This window comes from Balaenoptera ricei, chromosome 11, assembly GCF_028023285.1.
Source record: "Balaenoptera ricei isolate mBalRic1 chromosome 11, mBalRic1.hap2, whole genome shotgun sequence".
Classification (NCBI taxonomy): Eukaryota; Metazoa; Chordata; class Mammalia; order Artiodactyla; family Balaenopteridae; genus Balaenoptera; species Balaenoptera ricei.
In genome coordinates this window covers 76,034,939-76,062,468 of record NC_082649.1, presented here as the reverse complement: position 1 = coordinate 76,062,468, position 27,530 = coordinate 76,034,939, and the positions used below count along the sequence as shown (strand labels likewise).

General features: G+C 52.7%; 1 protein-coding gene across 1 annotated transcript; it reads left to right on the top strand.

The window, feature by feature from the left end:
• Positions 1-676: 676 nt before the first annotated feature.
• Positions 677-27,530, top strand: FAM3D (FAM3 metabolism regulating signaling molecule D). Its single transcript, XM_059937673.1, has 10 exons — positions 677-757; positions 4,123-4,171; positions 6,367-6,474; positions 10,241-10,261; positions 14,050-14,173; positions 15,568-15,626; positions 18,962-19,012; positions 22,653-22,737; positions 23,483-23,609; positions 27,079-27,530. The coding sequence occupies exons 2-10, from the start codon at positions 4,159-4,161 to the stop codon at positions 27,166-27,168; spliced, it is 678 nt and encodes a 225-aa protein (XP_059793656.1). The 5' UTR covers positions 677-757; positions 4,123-4,158; the 3' UTR covers positions 27,169-27,530.

Here is a 27,530-nt window from a genome sequence, read left to right as displayed (position 1 = left end):
GGGTAAGGACCTGAGGACTGGGACGAGGCAGGGAAGGCAGTCCAGGTAGACAGAACAATGTGTGCAAAGCTGGAAGGGGAGAGAACCTCACTCAGGGCAGTTCTGGGGGTTAGAGCAGAGTGTGAAGTGGGGGCAGTACCCAATGAGGTTGGCAAGGTCACCCTCACGTCAGGCCTCAGATCATGCAAGGCCATTTAAGCCACGTGAAATACTTCGGCCTTTATCCTGAGCTCAACAGGGACCATAGACCATTTAATCAGGGGAAATACCCACTTATTTCTCCATCAGGGTGCATTCCTCAACCTTCCCAGCCTGGAGAGAAAGTAACCCTTTCTTCATCTATCTGTACTCTGGGACAGGTCAAGGTTGAGCTGAAAGGCTCAGGAAACAGGAAACAGGCTCCAAGAAACAGGCTCCAGGAAACAGGAAGAAGCTGACATCCCACCTCCTGTAGGGTCATTACGAAATATCACAAACAAGCTGGCAGAAGGATGCTGTGATGGCATTTTGTTTCCACAGAAACAGCAAACATCCGTAAAGGAATCCTGCCATGGGGTTATGCTAGCAGGAAGCAGCAGGGCGAATGGGGACTGCCCACAGGGAGGAGGCGGGGCGGACGCTGTCAGAGCAGCAAACCCCTTCTAGACAGGTGGCCTCCCTGCCTGGCATCTTTTTCAGGACAGGTAAATAGCATCACCCGCATTTTATAAAGGAGGAAGCCAAGGCCCAGAGGCGTGTGCCCCCAAACACACAACTGGTAAGTGACAAACCCAGGCCTGTCTAATCCCCAAATCTATCCTCTTTCCTGACTTCACATGCTTTTTGCTGCCTGTCTCTTTTAAGACCAAGACCACATGCACTGCCCCTGCTGCTCAGCCCTTGCGTTTGCATCTTCCTGTGGGACTTGTCTATAACAGGAGGTGATGTGTTGCAGTGGCTGAGAAAGGGACTCCAGCAGCCCCAGAATTACAGACATTGAGCTTAGCATCATCAAGGAGAAAAGCGCCTCCCTCTCCCCAGTTCCCATAGATCCATCCCAGGAAAAACTCTGATTGGCCTTGCTTGGGTCACCTGCTCCCCCCTGAACCAATCACAAGGAATCACAGTGCTCTGATTGGTCAGCCCCTTTTGACAGGTTGGGGTACCATGAAGGGTGTTCTCCCATTCAAGACCGCAGGTAGATGTTTAATCTTGATTTGGAGGGTCAGGGAAAACTTCCCAGAGGAAGTGACTTCTACACTGAGACCTGAAGGGTGAGTAGGAATGTTCCAGGCAAAGAGGCAGAGGAGCAGTGTTCACACAGAGGGACCAGCAATACCAAAGGCCCAGGGATACTCCAGGGCACATCTTGCTCACAGCCATATCCCCATTCCTAGAGCATGCACAGCCTGCCTTCCAACGAGTGCTCAGAGAATGCTTCAGGAATAAAATCCACAATTGGTGTGTGGCCTTAGACAAGTCACTTGCCCTCTCTGAACTTCAGCTTCCTTCTCTACCTGGTGGTTTCATCTTCCTAACCTTCCAGGACTACGCAGGAATCCAATTCATTCAGTCCTCGGATATTTACCAAGCACCTCCTCAGTGCTCAGCGCTGTACCAAGCCTGCAGAAGACAAGGCCTGCTGCGGAAAGGCAAAGCGTGCCTGGGGCTAACGCACAGGGCCAGACCTGAAGCCAGAAGTCAGAAGTGGTCCAGGGGGAAGGACAGGAAAAATGGAGAGGCTCATGGACAGTGAGGGTGGACCATGGGCTCTCTGGTCAGGTCGGAGTGGGGCAGTTTTCAGCCATTCGTGCCTTCCACTTCCTACCTCCCCCCCTCCATCTCCTACTTCCCACCCGCCCCCCTCCCCCCTCCACCTACCTTGTGACCCAGTTCTGCCCTGGGGCCACCGAATCTGTGCCCGGGCCAGTCAAGCCAGCAGGCAGGGCAGCAGGATGTTTCTTCCTGTGCCTTTGCCTCACAATTTCGTAACCTGACTAACAGGTTGAAGTAACCCCAGAAACAAGGAGGAAGGAAGGAAACTGTTTGGGCTTTGGGTAGCTGCAGAGAGAATTGTTGCCCCACCTGCATACCTGTCCCAGGTGCCTTTCTCCCTCCTGCCCCACCTTCAGATCCAGCTCCAGAGCCCCCGCTGGCTGCCAGGGTGAGTGGGCTGGGGACTCAGGAGCCCAGCGAGCTCTGCAAGGGCTGAGGGGGTCACCGGGACTTGGCCAGAAGGGACGTCAGGCCAGAAGAGCCCTCACCGCCCCCGCCCCTAAAGCCAGGAGCCCTGCTTGGCATGGGCACCACGTGAGAGGCTAGCCCCCTGCCCAGGTGTGTGCCCCCATGCTGTCTCTCTACTCCCTCTCTGAAGCCGGGTGTAAGCCTGTCATGAGGACTTGTTCTCTGTCCTTCTCGTCCTCTGTTCCTGTCTCTCTGCTCTGTCTTCTTTCTCTCTTTCTGTCTCTGTACCTCTGCCATGTGCCTCTCCCCCTTGTCCTTGTTTTTGTCTCTCTCATCTCTGTCTCCTTGACACTCTCTCCATGAATATCCATGTCTGTCCGTTCATCTGTCACAACTGTGCCTGTCTTTCCATCCTGTTCAGCCCCCGGGTCTCCTGGCTCCTCCTCACATGGGGGACCCCACAGGATGTCCTTTAAGCCTCATCCAGAGGCCTGGGTTCCTGGACTGTAGGTCACATCCTGAGAACATTCAAGAGCACAGTATATTTTTGTATCTAAAAAGAGGTTGGTAATACGAATTTCAGAAATGTAAAGTTCTACAAAATCCCTGTGGGTGGGGCCAGGTGATAGCTCAGCTTCCTCTCCTGGAAGGTCCTAGAGGGGTAGGACCAGGGTGGATGGGAGGATTTTCATCCTTCTCAGAAGGAAACGTGGGTTTGCCTTTGCTGTTGCTGTTGTTGAAATACCAAGGACTGACCCAGCCCGACCGCCTCGGGGCCAGGTGCTGTCCAGGTCTTTTGTCTCCTGTCTGCATCCTTGGCAGTTGGGCTTTGGACACAGTGCCTGTTGAGATGGATTCTTAGGACAAAGAGGATTCTGGGGTGGAGGTGCAGGAAGAGTGGTGGAAGCAAGTCACTGCAGTCAGAGACCCTCCAGATGGCTACGGGGGGGTCTGAGACCCAGGACAGCGACCACCAGCCCTGCCCTCCCCTCTTCTTAGACTCCAGAGACCTCCTGAGGGTTTTCAACACTGCCAAGTCACTGGTACCTGGGGGTGGCACAGCGGAGTGGTGGGACTGAGGCTGACCCTACCCCAGCCCAGGACTCAGGAAGGGAGGAAACTTTGGTTTCAACTCTCCTCTGAGACAAAAGACACTGGCAGTGCTTCCCTGTGGGGATTGAGCAGCCAAGACCTGCATCCAAATTCTGCCCTGACCCTTGCAAGCTGAATGACTGTGGGCCTAACAATGGTGAGTCTTAGCTTACTTACCCCTAAAGTGGGGAGCTATGAGGATTGAAGGTGATAGTGCATCTATGGCACCTGGTGCAAGCTCACCTGTGCTATGTGGGTCCCTATTACTCTGAATTTTGGTCCATCAGCAAAGATCACTTGAGCTTCTGCTCCCTAACGGTTTCACCGGGGCTGGCCAGCCCAATGCCTCTCAGCTGGCTGGAGGACAGAACGATGGATAGATGCATGGGTAGATGGAGGGATGGATGGATGGATGGATGGATGGATGGGTGGATGGATGGATGGATGGATAGACGGATGGATGGATGGATGGATGGATGGATGGATGGATGGATGGATGGATGGACGGACGGACGGACAAGTGGATGGATGGATGGACAAATGGATGGATGGATGATGAAAAGATGGATGCATAGATGAATGGATGAGTGAATAAATCAATCCTCCAGGGACAGTGACTGGTAGACTGCATCTTCCTCTGCTTCCTAATCTCTGCATTCAAAAAAGGCATGTTGAATTGAATACAAAATTACAGGGGCAAAAGTGAAGAAGAGGTGGAGGCAGAGAAGGAACACATGGCAGATGATGAGGAACAAAACTGAAAGGACCGTGATCCCCTCCATTTTATGTACCCTTTCCTCATCTTCAGTCTTGTTCACTTTCAGACCCTAGATACCAGTTTCCAATTTTATTTTCTTCTCTCCACAGGAACACTGACCCCAAGCCACTCTTCACCTGGACAGAATGAGAGTGTCAGGTAGGGCCAGGCTCTGAGGATTCTAAGCCTCAAGGTTGAGGTCTGAAACTGGTTTTGGAAATCCTTTTCTGCCAGCAGTGTCTGCCCATCCTGGACTCAGAGGTCACTTGGCTTTATTTGTTCTCAACTGGTCAGGCCAGAATTCCAGGAGGAAACCAATACAGGGAGAGCTTGCAAGAGTATAAGAAGTGACTTCCTGACTCAAGGCTGAAGGACTACAGAAACTTCAGCACCATGGCCCCATCTGGCTGGGATCATGGAGATTCACCCTATCTTGGAAATACTTCACTGTGGTTGGCAATTACAGACAAAATATTTGCCTCAAGGAGGGCTATTCTAGAATCCTCAAACCACAAGCCTGGGCACAAGGAGAGGCCTTTGCCTTCTGGTCTACACCCTCATACTGTACCCTCTTTGTACAGGTAGGGAAACTGAGGCACCAAATAGGAAACTGACACAATTCATTTATATTTTCAAACACCAGGAGAAAGTTGAGAGCGAGTTTTATTTATTTATTTTTATTGAAGTATAGTTGATTTACAATGTTGTGTTAATTTCTGCTATACAGCAACATGATTCAGTTATACATATATACAGTCTTTTTTATATTCTTTTCCATTATGGTTTATCACAGGATATTAAATATAGTTCCCTGAAGAGCATGAGTTTTTTTTTTTTTTTAAGATTTATTTATTTGGTTGCACTGGGTCTTAGTTGCGGCTTGCAGGCTCCTTAGTTGAGGCTCACCGGCTCCTTAGTTGTGGCATGCATGTGGGATCTAGTTCCCTGACCAGGGATCGAACCGGGGCCCCCTGCATTAGGAGCGTGGAGTCTTATCCACTGCACCACCAGGGAAGTCTCAAGCATGGGTTTTAGAGTCAGCTTACTTCCCCGGGTTCAGGTCCCCCCTGTCACTTACTAGCCTAGTGACCAGCTCTCCCAGCTGCAGTTTCCTCATCTGTACAATGGGGGTAATCAATAACGTACAACACAGAGGGTTACTGCCAGGATGAACTGAAATAATGTGTGTAAATGCCGTTCGCCCAGTACCCGACACAAAATGAGCGCCGTATAATGTGAGCCGATGCCCTAGAAGACGAGGACCCCACAGACCTGACCCCGCCCCATGGGATCCAGGGGGCCTTCTCCCCCACCCCAGTAGCTTGAGACCAGCAGGAGGCCACAGGTGAATTCAGGGCTGAGGAGCAAGGGGGGTGCAGAGAGGGAGGTCACACGAGATCGGGCGTGTTCAGGGTGGTATGGCCATAGATGGAGAGGGAGGTCAGGCAAGGAGCAAGGGAACTTGGCCTGATGGTTAGATTTGACACCCAAGGCTGTGGGACCACCAGAGTCCTTGAGGTGGGAGGTGTGGTGCAGCCTTGCCGGAAGAGTGAGGAAAGGGAGAGCGGCTGGGGGCTCTGGTGGTCCATCATGTGTGTGGAGTTCCTCCTCAGTGATGCATGAGGGGATGGGGAGCAATACGGCTGTGAGGCAGGGGAGGCCGCGTCGGCTAGGCTGGCGCGTGTTCCTACAGAGAGCAATACTTCACTGTGGAAGTGTGAGTTATTTGTGGTGGCTTTCGGGGGGAGTGGATGGAAAATACAGGAGACCAGCCCCACCCCCAAGCCACCCTGGAGGCTGCCTAGTGGCAACAACTATAACCTCCTTCCCAACAAGCCACGGGCTCGGCAGCAAGGGCATCGCCCCGTCTGCTCTGTGACTGAGGAACCCCAGATCAGAGGTGCTGAGCCCCTGCCCGAGGCCACACAGCGGCAGGTGGCCGCCCTGAGCCTTCCTGCCTCCCATGCCGGGGCTCACCTGCCTCCTGCTCTCCTGCCGCAGTTCTCAGGCCTCCCCTCAGCGTGCTGATTCCCAGGCCTCACCCCAGAGATGCTCTCTGGAGCGCTAAGTGGAGCCCAGGAAGGTGCATTTCTAACCCTCCCTCCCAGCGGCCCTACTTTGGGGAACACTGCCCTGTAACCTTGCAGCATGATCTCACTGTTTGGTCATCACGTAGACTCACACTGGCCTCGCCATGCAGGCCGTGGACTGGTCCACAGTGTGGGCAGGGTCCGGACCTACAGGATGTGGTCTCACTGAGGGGATTTGGGAAGGACCCACATGTAGTCTTGCTGCCTGGCCTTGCAATGTGGTCTGGTGCTGTGGTCTCATGGCAGCAACTCCTTGCTCTGCAGGTCTGCTTCACCTCCTGGCCCTCATTTTTTGCCTGGTCATCACATGGGTCTTTGTCCGCAGCTATATCAACTTCAACATGAAAACCAACCGCCTGCCCCGCTGGATGGGTGAGTGGAGCTCGCTACTGGGGCAAGGCCTATGGACCAGGGCTAGGGGCCAAGGATCTATTCCATCCCTGGGTGACCCAGGAAGTGGCCAGACATGGCAAAGTGAGGACTGCCCTTGGGACCCGAGGCGTTCGGGGTGGGAGAAGAGGAACCCCCAGGCTGTCAGGAAGGCTGGGAGCCCATGGGGGCCAGAGAAGTGTCCCAAGGCCCTGGCCAGAACATGTGCCTGCATCAAGGGCCATTTTGGAAATGTGACCCAAGAAGGAAGGACAGAGGGAAGAAGAAAAGAAGGGAGGGAGAAAATTGCCCAGGCCTTGAGTGCCTTCCACCTGTACTTGCTGTTCCCTCAGCCTGGAACCCTCTTCACTCAGACCTCCCTGTGGCCAGCTCCTTCTCAGCCTTCAAGCCTCTGCTCAAATGTTACTGCCTCAGAGAGGCCTTCCGTTACCACCCCAGCTATACTTGCACCCGCTTTTCTTAGTTTAGAGTCTTTCATGTCAGCCTATTCCCTTCAGAACATCATTATCATCCATCATTAGGTTGTCTGTTTATTTGTTTACTTGGTGGTTGCCTATCTCCATCCCATAGAATGTGAGCTTCCTGATGGCCAGAATTTTGCCTTGCGTACATCCATCTCTCTAGCACCTCAGAGCAGATGCTCAGGAAACATTTGATAAGTGAAAGAAAGAGGGATGGATGGGTGGATGGCTAGATGGATGATGGATGGATAGATGGATGATGGGTGGATACGTGGATGATGGTTGGATGTATGATGGATGGGTGATGGATGCTAGCTGCTCTACATGCATGGTCTCATTTAATCTGCACAAATGCCCTGTGGGGTGATTCATGGTATGTTTGTGGAGTGGACTCATGCATGACCTCATGTTGTGGTTTTATGTGTGTCCGAGAAAAAGAGAAGCTCAGGGAAATTAAGAAACTTGCCCAAATGTCCCTTGTAGATGTCAGAACAGGAATGAGAACACAGGTCTCCCAGATCCAAATCCTTTCAAAGGAAGGAGAGAAAGGGAAGGAATTTCTACCTCTGGATTCGTCCTCCTTAAAGACCAAGAACCACCTCCATCGACATAATCAAACATAATAACCTCTAGTGGCCCAGACCAGCTTATGGCTTCACAGCTGTGAGAAGCCAATCACCCTGCCTCTAACACAGACTCCCCCAGTGGAATCTCAGAGGGCCCTTACCTCATGTGCTTCTTGTCGAGCATGGCCCGCACCCAGGTCAGGATGATTTATATGGATACATATCTTAGGCCCTACTTTTACAGACTAGAGATTGACTTGGCTGTGCTGCTGGACTTGGAGGAGATGTGCCAGACCAGCACAGGAGGCTCAGAGCAGGAGGGGAGCTCAGGAGTAAGCTCTAGAGAAGAGAACCTCAGCTTGGGGTGGGAGAGGGGAGTAATTGAAAGGAGCCCCCAGATGTTGTTTCCCTCTCAGAACTCAACCACCTGGGGTTTGACAAATCAACACTCCCCCCAACGATCATCAAGCAACTGTTCTGTGTTAGGTCCCAAAGACCCCAGAATGAGGAACACGTGGCCCCAGCTCCAGTCACGTGAGTTCGTTCACGTGTCTGGCATACATTGTCACATGCAGCTTGCCCTCCTTCTCCTATTGCTGACGATCCTTCAGCTCTACCGTCTCCCACCTCCTCTCCCTCCTCCAGTTAGTAACTCTTCTTGCCTGTTCACTCGATGCCAGCCCCTGTATGCCAGCTGTTGTGCTGTACTACTGTACTTTTCAAGGTACTGTACTGTAAGACTAAAAATGTTTTCTTTATTTTTTGTGTTTGTTTTTTATGTATTATTTGAGTGAAAAGTATTATAAACCTATTACAGTACGGTACTATATAGCCGATTGTGTTGGCTACCTGGGCTAACTTTGTTGGACGTACGAACAAATTGGACTTAGGAATGTGCTCTCGGAATGGAACTCATTCATATATAGGGGACTTACTGTATAGAATATACAAAAATGGAAGTGCATTAACATGACCTGAGTCTTGCAAAATGCTTACAGTGGCAGGAAATGTAACCAGTGGGAAAAGCAGCCATCCAAAACCACTGGTGTGCTCAGGCACGGAAAGGGGAACCTTCATTTACTTCAAACACTCCTGACCTGGTTGCATGCACCCCACCTGATGATTTCATGCATTAATATGAAAGCACATATATTACTATAGCACAAAATTTTCTAATGTTTTTATTATTATCTTGATACATAGTTGGTTTCCTTTTTAATCCCATCTATTTTATTTTATGCATTTAATAACTTGCCGTCTGGTAGAGTAGGAAGTGCTGAGTGTCTCAAGAGAAGTGGGAATAAATTTACTCTAAGAGGAGTTCATAGGCTTTTCCAAATCACCAAAGGGGTCCATGGCACAGAAATCAGGTGATTAAAGAATTTCTGATTTACCTCATAAATTGGACAGGGTTCTTTCAGACGGGAGTGACAGACACAACTGTAAGCGGTTTAAACAAAATGGGATGTCTTTTGAGTCAGGTCATTGGGAAGCACACGGCATCAGACTTTAGGTGTGGCTGGATCTAGGGGCCCCGACAAAGGCCCCAGAGTCTATCTCTGTGTCCCTGGACTCAGCTCCTTGTTATTTAACCTCATTCCATGGGCAGCTTTCTCTCCCAGGCAGGCCTGGTGGCTACCAGCTCTCTGGATGTTCACCTTGCAGCTCAGCTGAAAGATGCTTCTCTCTCCCCCGGGGCCACATATCAACCCCTAGAAGGGCTCCGACTCCAGACGAATGTAACGCTATAACTGGCCCAGCCTGGGACACGTGATACCCCTCAGGCCTTGGAGGCAAGGGTAGGGGGACAGCTTCTCAAGGACCAAACGGAAAGTGTGTCAGTGTGGGTGTCCCCCAAAAAGGAGAGTTCCCCCTCTCCCCGCCGGCATTTCTGTGTCCCCTGGGGGCCCTGTCCTCTAGGAATTAGCACCCAGCTGGTGGGAGACCGGACGTAGAACCGCAGAAATAAGCGGGACGCGGCACAGCTAAGACGTGAAGCCTGTTCAGACGTTCGGAGCTGCGGGAGTCGGGAAGGGACGCTCCGGGCCCGAGCAGTGACAGCCACACCATCCCGTCCTTCCAGGGGGCCAGGGCTCTCGGCGCCTCTCACTGGCTCTTCTCCACAGCTGGCGAGAGTGGGTGTGATGGCCCCCACTGCGCGGGCGAGGAGGCCGAGCCCCAGAGGAGAAAACTCACACGTGGTCACACACGGTCAGGCTCCAAGTCCAGTGGGCCTCACAACAGAGGTCTGCTTCTTTTTAACCATGAGAGAGTCCTCTGTGTGCATGTGTGTGTGTGTGCGCGTGCACGCACATGTGTGTCTATGCACGTGTGTAAGTGTATTGCATGCGTCTGTGTGCATGTGTGCACGCTTTGTGCGTATGTGCGTGTGTGTGCGCGCACGCACGTGTGTGTCTATGCACATGTGTAAGTGTATTGCATACGTGTGTGTGCATCTGTGCATGCTTTGTGTGTATGTGCATGTGTGTGTGTGTGTGTTTGCGCGTGAGAGAGAGAAGTGGTGACAGTGGCAAATTAGGGAGGACTTCCAGACCAGATGGGACTTTCAACTCATTTCAACCCCTGCCACGGGACAGGGACCGCACCTGGCCAGGCCAACACCTCTCTGAATTCCCTTCTTCCCACCCCCCAGCCCCCAGCATCCACCCTGTGCAGGGGCCCAAAGCACTTTCTAACCAGATGCTGTCTTCTCTCCAACAGGTTCATTCTACAAGGAGAACCGTGAGTGTCGACTCAGCCCCATTTCCCTTAGGGTGAGGTGTTCCAGGGTCTCTAGTCCCAGCCCTGAAGGTTCTAGAAAAAACTTGGTTCCCAGAGTCTGCCCGGCTCACTCTTTCCATGGCCTGATGGTGCCTTCCAAAGCCCCCAGCCCTGTGGCCCCTTCTCAGCCATTCAGACTCATGGGGGGGCTCAACTGTCTCCCTTCCCCAGCACCCCCAGCCTGCAGTCTGGACTGCACCCACCCTGCCCCCCTCTCTCATCCCCTGACCCGGCTGGGAGCCCCAAGGATGCAGGCTGTGTTTATTATCATCATTGCAATGACCCCAGAATTGGCTTATGTTTCCTGCTCCAAAGTACCAGGGCCATGTTGAGCACCACAGGGGCCCCCAGAGGCAAACAGAAGGGGGTGCTGATAGTCTAAGGGGGCAGAAGGGCCATATGTGCCAAGAGAGGTGGGGCGACATGCCCTGGGCTCCAGGAGGGCCGCCTGCTTCCAATGGGAAGGTGTCAGGGAAGGCTTCAGGGAGGAGGCGGCTATTTAGCTGTGCCTTGTGGAGGAGAGACTGGCCTGTGCAAAGGCCTAGGGGCAGGAATGCTGGGGCTCCAGTGGAGAACTTGGCTGCTGAGTCAGGGACGCAAGTGTGGGGAGTGGAGAGAGCACTGGGAAGGCAGGAGTGCTGAGACGTCTGAACAGTGCAGAGAAGCGCAGAGAAGGTGGAAGGAAGGGACAATTATGGTGATGATAACAGTAACAGTGATTGAGTGCCTACTGTGTGCCAGACACTGTATTCAGAACTTTACAGGCATCTCATGCAATCCTCACCACAACCCTATGTGGATGCTATAAGTATCCCCATTTTGTAGATGAGGAAACTGAGGCTCAGAGAGGTGAAATCTCTTGGCCAAGGCAATGTAGCTGTAAGTGGCGGGGAGGGAGTCAACCTCCCCATCTAATCCAGAGCCCACCCTCTCAACACCTCCTTACAAGAGACAACACCTCCGAGTCCCCCTTTCCACACCAACATGGTGGTGACTGAAGGGGGATGCAGCTCGGGGAGTGGGACTTTCCCTGACTGAAAAGGGCATGGAGGGGACTTCCCTGGTGGTCCAGTGGCTAAGACTCTGTGTTCCCAATGCAGGGGGCATGGGTTCAATCCCTGGTCAGGGAACTAGATCCCACATGCCACAACTAAGACCCAGCGAAGCCAAATAAATAAATATTAAAAAAGAAAAGAAAAGGGCATGGGAGCCCCCGTGCACTGCGGAATTGCAGAGAGCAAAGACTGTGCACCAACACAAACCATTCACCCCACACCCTGAACCCTGTCTCACTGAAACCTCCTGAGTCACACTGTGAAGTAGACACTGTCACACAGCATCTTGGTGCTGAACACTCAGACGTCACCTGCTGGGGGGAAGGCAAATCCAAGCACACATGCTGCCTCTCACCTTCACTGGTTCCCACAGTAGACATCACCAATCCATCCCAGCACTCTTTCCCTCCAAGCCCACAGGTAGCCTCAAGGCTTTATCATTAAGCCTTTAATAGTAGATCCGTTAACATTGAAGAGGAAACCTGTTTGACAACCCTGATCTAAACCAACTCCCTCATTTTACAGTTGGCACTTTTAAGCGAAAGGGGGAGTTTTCTGGCAAGTCACACAGCAGATGACTGAAGTCGGCCCGAGTTCCCTGACTGCAACTCCCCTCCAGTGCTCAGTTCCATGCCCTGAGCAACAGCCAGCCTCTTGGGTTCCCAGAGGGGTTGGGCAGCTTAGGAAACCCCTGAAACCCAAACCCACAGAGCAAATCCCCTGCCTCCCAGTGACTGAGACCCCTGGGCCTCCTCCCCCTCATCCAGTAGCTTGACCGTGAAGGCTGGATGGTCAGAAAATCAATTTGGGAAAAGCTTGCTAAGCCAGCCTGTTGACATGGGGTTTATCCGACTCAGCTGCTGTTGATTAGGCTCTGGGCAAACTCCAGGGTGGTCCCCGAAGCCTGGCCCAGCCCCTCTGGCAAGGTGAAAACCTCTGGATTCGAAAGTAAACTGGGCTCTCTGGGGGGGCAGGGGGCGGAGGTGGAGCCTCAAGGCTCATAGGAGAAGAGGACCCCTCCCAGCCTCACCCTCAACTAGCCACTCTGGGGGGGTTCTGTCCAGAGGGAGGGGTAGGGGCGTCGGGTCCACATCTCCAGCCATCCCTCTCCTGAGCCACTTGGGGGTGTCTCCACTCCCGGCCTTCACTCTCTGGTGATAGTGTCCCAGGTGGAGCTCTGGTTACACCCACCAGGCCTGTATGCTGGCACTCGGGGTGGGGACGAGAGCCTAGGATGGGCTTTCTGCTCAGATCATCAGGGCCGCCCACTCCACCAGGGGAGCCCTGGCGCAGGCTGCATTCGCTCCTAAGAAGGGGCACCATCACCCACCCCGAGGCACCACAGGCTTGCCGAGCTTGGCACTAGCGGGCTGTGTCCCCCCAGAGGGACGCTCTTTCCTGATTCCCATTAAGGCTCCCTCTAGGCCCTGGAGACCCTAATCACCCTCCCAGCTTGGGCTCAGACCCGCCCAAATGCTCTAGGTGTTCATTCAGTGAAGATTTATCGAGTGCCTCCTATATGGCAGGCACAGGAGTTATGGGGATGATTTAACAAGACAGTAAAGATAAAGGGCTTGCCACAGTGCCTGGCAGGCAGCAAGGCCCTGGCGTGTGCCAGCGTCTATTGGGAAGCCTGTGGGTTTGCTTCAGGCACTCACTGGCGCGGCTCAGCCAGACGCCTGGTGCGGGGGCTGAAGGAGAGAAAGGCTGCCTGACCACTGCTCTCCCTTTGCATGAACTTTCTCTAACTCCCTGTTTACCCAGTCCTCCCTCCTGGCACCTTCTGAACTGCCAGGTGGTGTTAAAACAACATGCATGAATGTAAGTTAGAAACTGCCAGGCTGAAAGTGCGGGTGACATCTCAGCGGCTGTGTTTGGGGGCGCATCTGCCTCTCCCGCCTTTCACAGGCCTCCAGAGTTTGCCCTGGGAGGGCCATGTGGAGAGGATGCAGGTCTTAATAGCAGCCACAATAATCAGAGGTCCCACATATTGAGTCCTCAGTGGGTTCCAGGGACCATGCTAAGCCCCGGGAGGGAAGTTCCAGAACCACCTTTGAATCTCAGGGTCTGGCCCAAAGTAAGTGCTCCGGAAATGAGTGATAAGAAGAATAGCCAATAAGCACTGAGTATTAACCTGAGTTCATTAATCCCACGCAAGAACCCAGTGGAGAAGTACCATCATTAGCCCATTTCACAGATGAAGGAGCAGATTTGCAGGGAGGTTGAAGACTGGCTCAAGGGAACCTGGCTCGTGAGAAGCGCTCCCACCCACCGTGCTGGGCCCCCAGGAGCTTGTCAACAGGGCCCTCTGTGAGCTCAAAAGGCTGCCATGTCTCAAGAGAAGGTTCTCAAGAGAATCCCTTAATCACGGTGACTCGGGTCATTAACCACCACTCACTGTTCCGCACACAGTTACCGAAGGCCTGCGGGCAGCCAGGAGCTGTGCCAGGGCTGGGGCTTTGAGGGGAAACCCGGAAATGAACGCTGGGTGGTCAGACACGCAGCGTCCCGTGTCTTTGATGGGGTTGTTGGAAACACTGTGGGAGCACAGAAAGGGGCAAATCCGCAGACCTAGGTGGTCAGGGGAGGCATCTCTGGAGGAGCCCCTGAGCTGGCCCCCCGTCCTTGCCCCTCTCCTCCTCCTGGGCCCCTTCCTTAGCTGCCGCCACCAAAGCTGTTCCGTTCCCTCCCCAGCTTCACGCTTGGTGAAGACCAAGTGTGGCCTCAGCAAATCCTGCCCAGACAACTTCTTTGCGTTTAAAATCAGCAGCGGGGCCGCCAACGTCGTGGGCCCCTCCATGTGCTTTGAAGGCCAAACGTAAGTTTCTGGCATTTCTTTTCTTTTCTTTCATTAATTCACTCATTAGCAAGTTCAGAGGCCTTGAGGGCAGGCCCTAGAGACCAGACCACACCTTTGACATACTTTCTTTTACTCTGGGTGGCTGGGTCACACATGATAATAATCCTAGCATCTTGCAAATGTGCCAGCATCTTGCTAGACACCTTACAGCATCGTCTCCCTCAATCCCCCAGCACTCCTGGAGGTGGGACGATAATCCTCCCCTTTGTAAAAATGAGGAAACTGAGGCTCAGACAGTGTTAGCCAGCTAACCCTTGGTAGAGCCAGGATTTGAACTCAGGTCTGTCTGATAGCCAAGCTGCTGGGCTTCCTATGACGGGGGATGCCTAAGGGGAGTGTTCAAGATCAAGGTCCAGGTATCAAAGCCCAGATGCAGCAGGTGCCAGGGCTTCTACCCAGGTGCAGGAGAAAGACTATATACCAGGCTTTCTAGGTAGTAAAGTCCCTGGGACAGGAAGTTCATCCTACAAAAGAAGCCAGAGACAGGTGTTTTAGTACGGATTCTGAACCTAGATCCAAATCATTTAGGCAAAACAAGGAAACCTACTGGTTCACGTACCCAAAAGGCCAGAGGCAGTGGGCTCCAGCACCAGCTGAATCCAGGGGTTCAAACCAAGTCATCAGGGCTCCCTCTCACACTACCTTCAGCTCTGCTTTCCTCTGTCATTAGATTCGGTTTTCTCTACTGAAAATGGACTTCTTCATGTGGTGAAGGAGGGAGGCCACCAGCTGGGTTGACATAACAGCCCTGTCTAGCACCCCACTGGGAAGAGCTTTCCCATCTGAATTAACCCTGCAAAAGTCCCAGGGCTGGGGCTCATTGGCTGGCCTGGGTCACATGACCACACTGGCCCGATCACTGTGACCAGGGGCACAGGATACCGGCTTGTCCAGGCCTGGGAGAGAGGTCAGTGCTGAGAACCTCCTGGCCTGAGACGGAGAAGTACGGTTTTCCCAAGGATACCAGAGGACGGGGTATGGATGCTGGGCCGCAGGAACACAGCTGGGCTCCACTTGGGGATCCCAGACATGGCAGGACGGGAGCAACTTTCCGGGCTCTGCCTTCCGCCTAGCCTGGGGACATGGGCTGACCCTGCCTCCAGCACCTCCGAGCCCCGGGCAGGGACCCTCCCTCTTCCCTGGGCAGACTCTTCTGGTCCAAACGTGCCATGAGAGGCTCCTCAGGGAATCCAGCCCACCGCTCGTTCCCAGGAGAAAACAGATGGCCCAGATAATTCCGTGTGTTTCCTGATGCTTCGGCATCACACCATGTGGGCCCTCGCAGAGTTCCAGAGTGTTCACTCCACACTCGGGACCAACTGTTGTATTTTGTTTTTCTTCTTTCTCTTCAGGATCATGAGTCCTGTGAAAAACAACGTGGGCAGAGGCCTGAACATCGCCCTGGTGAACGGTGAGTTGCCGACACCCCCCCGCCGGCCCCCACCACGCTCTGAAGCCTGGCTGGCCTGTGGGAACAGGTCTGAAAGAGCCGGTCTGCCCTGCAGTGATGGCCAGGTCCCTGCCAGGTGCACCTATCTCAGGAGGATACGCTGCTCCTCTGAAACGTGACCCCGTCTGGGCTTAGACCAACACCCATGAAACCATAGGGGACAATGTGAGATTACAAGCTGAGTGCACGCCTTCATTCACTCATTCGGCAAAGAGCCACAGCAGCTACTGTGGGCCAGGCCCCGTATGGGGTTCTGGGGGTCACCTGTGAACTAGAAGGACAGACCCTGGCTTGACAACCCCCTGTGGGCGCCCATGAAGTTCACAAAAAATCACAAGGTGGTGAGCACATATGAAGGAAAAGGAAGCACAGCTCTGGGATCGGGACACAGAGCTGGCAGCGGAGGTAGTCGGGGGAGGAGGCTTCCAGAGGGAGGTGATGGTCAGCTGAGGCCTGAGGGATGGTAGGGGTTGACCAGGAGAAAAGAGGGAGGCTCCTTCCAGGCAGCGGCAACTCTCTGCAGGGCGCAGGGAAGGGAAGAAGGAGGAGAGGGGCTTGGGGGTCCACACAGGCTCTCTCTGGCTATAACACAGAAGCAGGGTGGTGAGAGGTGAGGCTGGGGGACCAGCAGGGCCAGAGGATGAGGGGCTAAGTGTCCTGCTAAGAAGTGTGGACCTGAAGCAGAGCAGAACAGGGAGCCTTGGAAAGGCTTTGAGCAGGACCTGAGGGCCCAGCCCTGCCTTCCTGAAGCCTCCTTCGAGCTTGGACTAGGGAGGCTAGAGGCAGGGAGACCCAGGGAGGCCCACAGTCTCAGTAACCCTGCGTCTCCAGCAGGTGATGAACAGGAAGCCAACTGCCGGCCAAGCCAGGAACAGGGACATGTTTCAGGAGGGGGTAGGTTACAGGGGCCGAGAAGGACCAGGCGGTATGGCCCCAGCCGAGCCCCTCCTGTCTGTCTTCAGCTCTTATGTGATCTGGGGAACAGGGGCCATTTGCCTGGATCTAAGAACTATTCCTGGGACAAAGGTCAGGGCAGATGGAAAAAGGGCACAATGGACACTCAGGAGAAAAAGGGTTCAAGCTTGTGTGCAGTGTGACCACACAACCACACTTAGGAAGTGACAGGGTAGGACTGGAATCCTGCCCCTTTGCTCCTAGAGGACCCATTTCCCGTCTGCCAAGAAAGCCTGCTGCGTCAGGGGAGAGGTCAAAGCCTGGAACAAAGGAGGAGCGTTGCCGGACAGGGGTCAGAGGACAGCCCTGGTCAACTTCCTGGGAGTCCAGGAAGGGTGTGGGCCAGGAGGGGCAGGAAGCTGAGGGGGGCCGCTCCTCCTCCAGAGTCTTGAGAAGGAGAGGGAGGCCTGATTTCCCCTGCTGCTGGCCCCTTCCAGACGGTCTCAGAGCACCGCCGGCACACCAGGCCCCAGGAGACTGTAGCAGCCTCACTTACATCAACTGTCCCACCCAGTCTCCACTCACCCCACAGCGGGGAGGGCAGGGAAGGGCTCCAGCTGCAGCCGACCTTGCTGAAACCTGCTGGGCTTCTCTTCCCCCAAATAGACCACTGTGGGAGAAAACGCCTGAATATTCTCCCATGAGATGGGCTCAGACAGAGGCCTCCTTCTCCATCCCTCGCAAAGCCCAAAGATAAAAACAACCACTGATAACACTGAGAGCTAACATTTATCGAGCACTTACTGTGTGCTAGCTATTTCACTGACCCTCATCACGACGCTAGAAGGCAGCTACGCTCAGTTTCCCTGTTCTGCAGGTAAAAAATGGGGGCTCAGAGAGGCTGGGCAACTTGCCCAGGATACACAGCCAATACAATCATCTAGATTTGAACCTGCCTCCGACTCCAGGTCTTAATCACTCAGCGAAACTACCCGCTAGACTAGAAATGTGTCCAAGCACATGCGCAGAGCCTACTGCATGCCAGCTGTGGAAAGTCTAACAAATCACTCTCAGGGCCTCAGGGTCCTCATCTACATAACGAGCCAGAACAACAGAAGGATTGCTACTTCTCAACCTTTTAGATGGCAGGGATTCCTTTGAGAAGCTGTTCAAACTACACCTCCTCCCCCCCCCACCCCAATTCCAGAAAAATCTGCAAATGCACAGGATCACAAAAGTAGTTTCACTGGCTTCATAGATTCCTTCCCAAGAGCCCCAGGTGAAGTGTCTGGAGGGGCTTGGACACTAGTGGCTCCAAGAATTCAGGGGGGACTGCAATGAGAGCCTGCTCCCACCCAGCAGGAGAGCTGCCACTACCCAGGCCCCTGTCGCCACCCTCTTATCAAATCTACCAACTGAATTAGGGGGAGGGGGCAGTGAAGGCGAAACTAGAGCTGCCATCCCCTCTGCAACAGCTCCATCCAGTGGCCAAAGGTAGGAATTGCAATTTTCCTCCAGAACACCTGATTCCCTGTAGGATTTGTACCCTTTGCAAAGCCCAAGGCAATCCAGATTACTGGACTCAGGACACTGAGTACCCTTCAGCCCACTGCAAATCCCTTTGCCTTCAAGAGTTGGAACACTCAAATTGCAGAGTTCCTATTTAGGTGAGAATAGTAATGATGGTTGTAGGTTTTTTAGTTACTATTTTATAGGTAAGATTTATCTCACATGCATATATTTTAAATACATCTCATTTAGTTCCCACAGCCCATGGTACAGATGCAAAAATTGAGGTCAAATGCTAAGTCGTGCATTAGGAAGTGGCAGGGCAGATCACAAACCCAGACTGGTTGGATTCCATTCAGTTTCAGAGGCCCTGCACCGTTATGCGCTAGTACCTCTCAGATCAGCCCAATGGTTACTGGGCACCTAATTTAGTCCTGCATGCTTTCTACAGGACCTAATTTTTTTTATTATTTTTTATTTTATTTTATTTATTTATGGCTGTGTTGGGTCTTCGTTTCTGTGCGAGGGCTTTTTCTAGTTGCGGCAAGTGGGGGCCACTCTTCATCGCGGTGCGCGGGCCTCTCACTATCGCGGCCTCTCTTGTTGCGGAGCACAGGCTCCAGACGCGCAGGCTCAGTAGCTGTGGCTCACGGGCCCAGTTGCTCCGCGGCATGTGGGATCCTCCCAGACCAGGGCTCGAACCCGTGTCCCCTGCACTGGCAGGCAGATTCTCAACCACTGCGCCACCAGGGAAGCCCTACAGGACCTAATTTTGTTCCACTATTATTCTATTCTATTTTTAGACCTTAGACTACAGAGCAGCCACTCTCCACAAAATGACAGACAGAATGACATGCTACGGCAAATAATAGTTCTGCTCTCTTATCCCTTAGGAACCACGGGAAAGGTGATGACACAGAAATATTTCGACATGTACTCTGGAGGTAGGCACCTCTGTTGGCACTGAAGTCGAGGGCGGGCTGAGCTCCTTCCTGTGGCAAGAGGCTACCTGGGTGCCAGGGAGTTTGGCTCTTGTTTCCAGGGACCCAATCAGAAAGCGGCACAGTGGGGAGGGCCGTCCTGCTGCCTTTGAAACTCCTTTCTACTGTCTCACTGCGCGCTCCCTGATGCAGATCCTGAGGCAAGGATTCAAGTGGGGTGTTTATTTGGGAGGAGGTGATCTCAGGGAATGTCAGTAGGGAGTGGGGGAGTGAGCCGGGGAAAGGAAGGCAGCCAGTGCAGAGCGTTAGGAGCTATGGATCACTGCAGGAAGCCAGTGTAGAACATGTGCCCCTGAGACACCCCGAGGGGCAAGGGAGCCGGGGTGCTCCTACCCCTATTCCTTGGCACTCCCACGCTTCTGGCCTGCCCCAGGGTACAAAGGAGGATGTGGAGGCCAGAGAAGACCTTCAGGCAAAGAAATGCTGGTGCCGGCAGTGGGAGGCCAGGCACGTGTGCACTGAAATGCTGAGGAGGAGGGAATGGGGCCCAGTTTGCTCTGCTAGGTAGAAGGTATTTTTTTAAAGCCGCAGGGTCGCTATCGAGCCCAAGGACAGGACAAGGCCTCCCGAGGCCCAGAAAGGACAGTTGTGAGGCTCCAAGCTCTCTGCATCTTTCTGCAGATGTCTTTTTTTCTCTCTACATAGACATGCTTTCTGAGCTTCTCTGTACGCATGGACACCCCTTACTCAGGAAGTCACTTCCTCCTTGTCCTTAGCACGGCCCAGCAACAGGGCACCGACTCACCTGGACTGGAGGCCCAGATACCTAAGTCCCCACCAGCAGCTTCCTCCCCGACAGGCCACCCGGCAAAGCTGTGGGTGGAGGTGGGACTCTCACGCAGCGCTCGAGACATCTTCCAAATGTGGTGGAATCAGTCCCGGGCCCAATATGCTACTTGCTGCCCAGCCGGCAACCCAGGCCCCCACCCACACAGGAGCCTCAGCAGGAGCGAAGAAGCAGCAGGGTGGCCCCTTGCAGACAGCAGAGGTCTGGGCCCCGCAAGGACTGGTTTCCGCCAGGATAGATGAACTGAGCTCAGCCTCCTTCTCAGCACCCGGCTCGACTCTGTGTCCCCGCAATCACAGGGCCATCTCTGGGCTCGGGCATCAAGGGCACTGAGCATGAGACCCGACCCCTCACCCCAGAAGCTCCTCGCAGAATGGAAGCTGCTGCCAATCAGCTGGTTTCTTCTATCTTCAATCTCCCACCTTTGCCTCCGTCTCCAGGGAAAACCTACCTCACTGCACCCACCTAAATATGTGAGCCCAGAGGGGAGAAATCACCAAGCAGCAGAGAGCAGGAAGCCCTCTTGGCTTTACAAACGAAGGAGGGGCTGAAATGTGGGAAATGGAAGTCTGCTGCCCAGAAGTCACAGCGGGGGAAGGTGTTCAGAAGGTGACGTGTGACAGCATCCTTAGAGACAGGAGCCGGGACTGTGTCTTGGGCTCAGGGCTTCCCACGATGGCCGTCTTCCAGCCGAGTCCCACCTCACAGATAGGGTCTGCAGGTCCAGAGGACGTGCCCACCTGGAGCATCAGGGCCCGTGCAGACCTCTTCCACGTGTGCCCCCCATGCTACAGACACACCCATAGGACTGAGGGGTGGCCGGGGGTCAGCTGCTGCTGGAGGAGAGGGTGGCAATGACAGAGCTTGGACAGGCAGGGTGGGTGTCCACATGCAGGCATGCAAAGCCCCTCCTGGTACAGGACAGAGCTGGAGACGGGTGAGGAGAGAGTGGGACAGGCCATGGGCCGAGGGCAGGGACCTTCATTTGTTCTCTGTCCAGCGTGGCCTGGGACCAGGTTATGGAAAAGGTTATCTCTGGAGTCAGAGATTTCAGGTTGGGTGACCTGAGGCAGGTGACATCTCTTGAACCTCGGTTTTGTCATCTATAAAATAGAGGTAGCCATAGACTTCCACTTCATAAGCTGGATGTGAGAATTAAATGATAACCTGCAATAATCAGGGGGAGGGACCCAACCTGGCTTGGGGAGGAGCCCAGGGACGCTTCATCTCCCTTCCCTCTTCCCTCACTCCATCCATGTGATTCGGAAGCAAGGAGGTCATCTGTCAAAATGAAAAGGGAAAAAAAAAAGATAAACCAAGTTTTATAATGCTTTATCATAAACTTGGATGTAACCACGGCTGATGGGGAACAAGAAACAGAAGCCTTTTGAGAACAAGTCGCCCCTTCCTACAGAAGACAAAAAAAATATGACTTTTCGAAGTGAGAAGATAGTTATCAGAAGGCACACTTCATTTTTTCCAACATCCACTGTCCATTCCAGACAAGAGCCAGCTCTTGATATCTGCTGACGGCTCAAACAAATTAATGGTACTTTCAGAGCTCCCACTTTTTGTCTCAAGAGTTGAAGGGCTGCTGTGGTCATTGACCGGAGGCCTCCGTGTTACAGAGCAAGTTGGTGGCTGGCCTTGCTTGGGGGACTTGATTTTTCCTCTGAATCCAAGGGATACCCGCAGAATAGTAAGAATCAGGGCACCTTCATGGGCATGCAGGCTGTGAGCAGGAAAGTCACACAGGGCCCCTTGCTTAGAAGAAACTTGATTCGATGCTCTGCCTTCACCATCTTGAAATTATTAATAATTTTTCAACAAAAGGCCCACATTTTCATTTTGCACTGGGCCCTGAAAATTATGTAGCCAATCCTGCTAATAATTGTAATTCTGTTATAACGCACTTACTGCAAGCCCAGAGTCATCGTCACATCTGAGCTTTACAGAAATGCTCTGAGCAGGGCTATTAATTATTCTCCTTTGACAGATGTAGCCCCTGCTTTGCCCACCAGGCCGATCTTGCCCATACTTCCTCCACTGTTCAAGAGCCCTCTGTATAAGTTATGCCTTATCCAGAGTACTATTTGCACTGTTCGTGTGTTCCTTTAAATCAGTTCATTCACTTTTTTTTAACCTAAATAAATAGATCTTAAAAGGAAATTATATCACTGCCCTAAGTAGAAAGCCATTATCTTTTTTTATGCATGGAAGGTGACCATAAAAATAAGCACAACAGAAAAAAAATCAGTGTCGTTGAGGCAAGCTGCACGTTGATGCCTCCCCAGGTGCTGTCCCCAGACCTGCTCTGTGTTCAATCCAGAGATCTCTCAAGTGCAGGCAGGCATTAGAGATGCGAACGGAGCCTTGCTCCTTGACCTAAGCTGGAGAGTTGTGGGAGCCCCATGTTCTCTCTCAGTGGCCCGAGTTGCCCAGTGGGTGTACCCTCTAAAGTCAGCACAGACAGGCTGGGTGCATCTTAAACAGTGTAGAAGGGGCAGCGGAGCTCCTGAGAGGTGACTGTGCTCGGTCCCCTGGGGGGGGTAGGCCTCCAAGGGCCCTTACACCATGGTTCTTGCCCCAGCTGCAGAGCAGAATCGCCTGGGAAACTTTCAAATTCCAGAACCCACCCCAGACCAGCTGAATGAAGATGCCCTCAAGCTGTGCAGATGGAGCTCAGTGTCAGGCTGCCCGGGCATTCCTGGATCGTTAGGGCCATAGGAGAGGATGAGAATGACCAGCCGTCTTTCTCCTAAATGACCAGCACATCAATTTTCCTTCCTCCCACAGATGCTAGCCTCCTGGTGAAATTCCTTAAAGAAATTCCAGAGGGCATGCTGGTGCTGGTGGCCTCCTACGATGACCCGGGGACAAAGTAAGTGGGAACCTCCGCCTGCCAGGGCACGGGGAGAAGCAAATCAAACACCTCCAAACTGCAAGTCCTTTTCCTACTATCCTGCTGGCTCCAGCTTCTGACACCTTCTCCTAAGGAACCAAGCAGACAAGCACACAAAGAGATGTTCTGGGGGGTTCATCACAGCCGTGGTCACAAGAGTGAAAAACTGGACACACTCTCCCTGTCCAGTGATAGCGAACTGGTGACAGAAATCATGATATATGGCGATATAGGACGTATTATTATATATACATAAAAGAGGATATACTGCATCAAAAATGATGATGTAGAAAATATTTAAGGACACGGAAGAATGTTCACCCTTTAGTATTAAGTTAAAAAAAAAAAAAAAGAAGCAGTTTACAAAAGAATTGGTATAATCCCACAGTGCACGGGGGGAAAAAGATATGAAGGAAATATACTAAAATTTTACAATGATTATGTCAAGGGGGGTGAAACTAAGTAATTTTTAGTTACTTTGTAAAGTTCCATATTTTCCAAGTGAACGTGTATTATATTTGCAAACAGAAGCAAAACCGTTGTAACTCTTCGCCAGCCCCTCGGATTGGCTTTCGGAGAAGCGTCCTGGCCACTCCGCCCTGTTTCTCCTGAGCTCGGGAGAGGCTGCTGCCCTCGCTGGAGGAGGGGTGGAGGGTAAGCCAAGGGCCTGAGACGCTCCCCCTTCTCCCATCCCGAGCTCACCGTCCTCTCTGGTCCCCTGCAGGATGAATGATGAAATCAGGAAGCTCTTCTCCAACTTGGGCAGCACCTATGCGAAGCAGCTGGGCTTCCGGGACAGCTGGGTCTTCTTAGGGACCAGAGACCTCAACAGTAAAAGCCCCTTTGAGGAGGTGAGTTCCTGGCAGCCTCCCTGTCCCAGTGAAGGAGGGGATGGGAGTTGCAGGGGACAATGCCAGGAATGGACAGACAAGGGCTGGGATGGCTTGGAAAGGACACGTGGGGCAATGTGAGGAGGGCTACCCAGCGGTCGTCCACCCCGGAGATCAGGGTGGCCTGATTGGCTAATCCCCCAGCAGGAAGCAGCCTTGACCAGGTGGGTCATATATAAATACATAGATACATAGATAAGTACCAAAAAGGAGAAGGAAAAGGAGAAAAAAAAAAAGGATGAAAGGAAATTAAGGCACGGAGGAAAGGGAAAGGAATGTGGAGGTGAAGCTCGCGTGATGGGGCGGGGGGAGGGTCCAGAGCAGCGAGTGAGATGCCCAGCTTCTGGTCCCCACTGCGATCCCCTCCTCCCCCACTTCCTCAGTCTCCCCACCTGTAAAGGGGCAGGTTTGCGCCAGGGGAGCCCCAAGTTCCCTTCTAAGTTCCCTTGGAGAGGGTGAACTTGCACCAAGAAGGGGACACAGGAGGGCCCCCTTGAGTATGTGGAGGGAGTTAGGAGGGGTCCATGATCTGGGCTACACAGTCACTACCCAGGGGTGGCCCGAGCAGAGTGCACCTGGGAGGCATCCAGAGGCGGAGTTTGAGGAGCACTCACAGGAGGAAGGGGGAGTCAGTGACGGTAGGGGTCCCCAAGGAAATGCTGCACCTTCTCCCCCACACCCCTTGCAGGACAATCGCCATCTGTGCATCCCCAGCTCAGAGCAATTCCAAAACCTGGGAGAACTGGCCAGGCTTCCCCAGCATGAAGTTGGCCAGTCTCTGGTGGTGAGAACGTTCAGCTCTGCCCAGATCCAAGACGGGAAGCTAAGGGTCAATGATTCAGACATATATAGGACCACTGAGGAAAGGGAACTCTGTCCTGGAGGCAATGGGGAGCCATGGTAGGCTTAAGCGGGAGAGTGACCAGATCAGATTGATAACAAGAAACACTAGTATTCAGCAAGTGCTTGCTCTGTGCAGGCACGGCTGAGCAAGTGACCTGCAGGATCTTATTTAACCCACAACGAGGTAGGCACAATGAGCATCCATCCCATCTCACGGACGAGGATCCAGAGCCTTGGAGAAGTTTTAACCAGCTTGCTCAGTGATAGGGATGCATTTCTCATCCAGGTCTGCAGCTTCCCCGAGGATTTCCTGTCCTCATACTTTTAGAATGGCCTCCCGCCTGTGCATGGAGAGCACTGTGAAAGGGGCACAAGTCAGAAGGCAGGGAGGAAGCCAATGCAATAATCAGACAAGAGACCCAGCAGCCTGGAGGGGGAGGGGCTGTGGGAGGCAGAAAAGGGACAGTCAAGAAGCCTCGTGCTGAGCTCCAGGGAGGTGCGGGGGAGGCTAGAGTGGGCTGCAAGGGGTTTTGCCTTGTCTGGAAAATGCTGACCTGGTTTGTATGTGTGTGTTTCCAAGAGAATATATTCAGGTAATTAGAAATTACTTTAAAAACTAAGGAACAGGGCTTCCCTGATGGCGCAGTGGTTGAGAATCTGCCTGCCAATGCAGGGGACACGGGTTCGAGCCCTGGTCTGGGAAGATCCCACATGCCGCGGAGCAGCTGGGCCCGTGAGCCACAATTACTGAGCCTGCGCATCTGGAGCCTGTGTTCCGCAAGAAGAGAGGCCGCGATAATGAGAGGCCCGCGCACCGCGATGAAGAGTGGACCCCACTTGCCACAACTAGAGAAAGCCCTCGCACAGAAACGAAGACCCAACACAGCCGTAAATAAATTAATTAATTAAAAAAAAAAAAAAAAAAGTAAGGAACAGGGCTTCCCTGGTAGCACACTGGTTGAGAATCCGCCTGCCAATGCAGGGGACACGGGTTCGACCCCTGGTCCGGGAAGATCCCACATGCCGCAGAGCAACTAAGCCCATGCACCACAACTACTGAGCCTGTGCTCTAGAGCCCGTGAGCCACAACTACTGAGCCTGTGCTCTAGAGCCCAAGAGCCACAACTACTGAGCCCACATGCTGCAACTACTGAAGCCCGCACGCCTAGAGCCCGTGCTCTGCTACAAAGAGTAGCCCCCGCTCACCACAACTAGAGAAAGCCCACATGCCGCAATGAAGACCCAACACAGCCAAAAATAAATAAATTTTTTTTTTTAAAGTAAGGAATAGTGCAAAGTAGCTTGTGCTAAAGGAGAAAAGGAGAGGACCCTCTGTTTATACCCTCTGGGTGAAGAACACAGGGGGCAGGGGCCTGGGGCTCCAGAATGTCCCTTTGGAAGGTGTCAGGGGCAGGACTCTCTAGGAAGAGGTAGGGCGGGCGCTGTTCTTCCAGACCCAACAAAACTGGGCCAATTACAGCAGAGAGGAAACACGTAAGTAGAGAAGAGTCAGCACCACCTTTTGCCTGATGTCTATGATCAGCTGACTGCAACCCATCACCCAAAAATGAACCAAAGACCCCGACGTGATTAAAACCATTCTGTTTTTTGTTCTCCCACATGGGAAACGGGGTTTCAGAGAAGCAGCATCTAGAATTTATTCTTCCTTCCTAAGGGTTAGCCACAATAATCCCACCTGTAGATTTTATCATTTACATTCTTTTTTCCGTAAATTAAGCCTGAGCGTTTTAAACGCAATCTTAACTGATTTTATTCTCTTTATACATTTATTATTAATATTAATTAATATTACACAGTGGTTCCACGACTTACCAACCGGGTAGCCATAGGCAGTTACTTTGGTTCTCTGTGCCTCAATTTCCCCATCTGTAAGGTGAGATGGTAACAGCGAGCACTTCTTAGGGCTATTGTGAGGATTAATTACAGAAGGTGCTTTGTGTCTGGCATAGAGCAAGCATTCATGAATTGCTAGAATGCTTCTTTTTTTTATAGAAGTACAGTTGATTTACAATGTTGTGTTAATTTCTGCTGTACAGCAAAGTGATTCAGTTATACATATACATTCTATACATTCTTTTTTTAATATTCTTTACCATTATGGTTTATCACAGAATATTGAATATAGTTCCCTATGCTACACAGTAGGACCTTGCTGTTTATCCATTCTACATATAATAGTTTGCAGCTAGGATGCTTCTTTTTCTTCTTCTTCTTCTTCTTCTTCTTATTATTATTATTATTATTATTATTATTTGGGATGTCCTAGAGGGGCTAAAGCTCTTCAAGCACCACTCCCCACATGCTTGGTACCAGCCCCCACCCCCCCACCCCGGTCCAGGGCATGACAGGCAGTGACTAGGCTCTGATCTCATCTCTGAAACCTTGGGCAAGTTGCCCTCCCCAGCCTCAGTTTACCCATTTGTGAAATGGGCTGGAAATATCCAACCCTCCCATGCCCCTCATGGGGCAGTGGCGAGGATGAAGTGAAGCCATTTAGGTTTTAAAGCACAACGCAAATGCAGGCGTGAGTCCTAACATTGTCAGTGTCTCTCTTCTGTCTCTCTAGTTCTTAAAGAACAACCCAGACGTGAATAAATACGACGGCTGGCCGGAGCTGCTGGAGCTGGAGGGCTGTGTGCCCCAGAAGGTATATTAGGGCGACTGTGGCTCTTCCTGGGCCAGGGCCTGAGGCTGATCCTGCCTGACTTAGGAGTCAGAGCCCAGGCTCACTGCGAGCTGGACCGGCAGGAGTGACGGCCAGCGGAGGAGGAGAAGGAAGAGGGAACGGAAGTGTGGAAAGTGCTGAGGGTCCACCAGTACCCTGCACGCTTCCCCTGTTGGAAACAAAGCACCCCTGGGTGGAGGCGTCCTACCTGGAGGTGGCCAGCCTCAGAGAGTCCTTCTGGAGCCGGCTGTCTGTGGAGAGGACAGGTGTGCTTTCCTTCAGGGACTGCTGACTGTCGCTCCCAAGGAAGGACAGGATGGACGGCCTGCACCTGAGCACAATTAAATTTTATT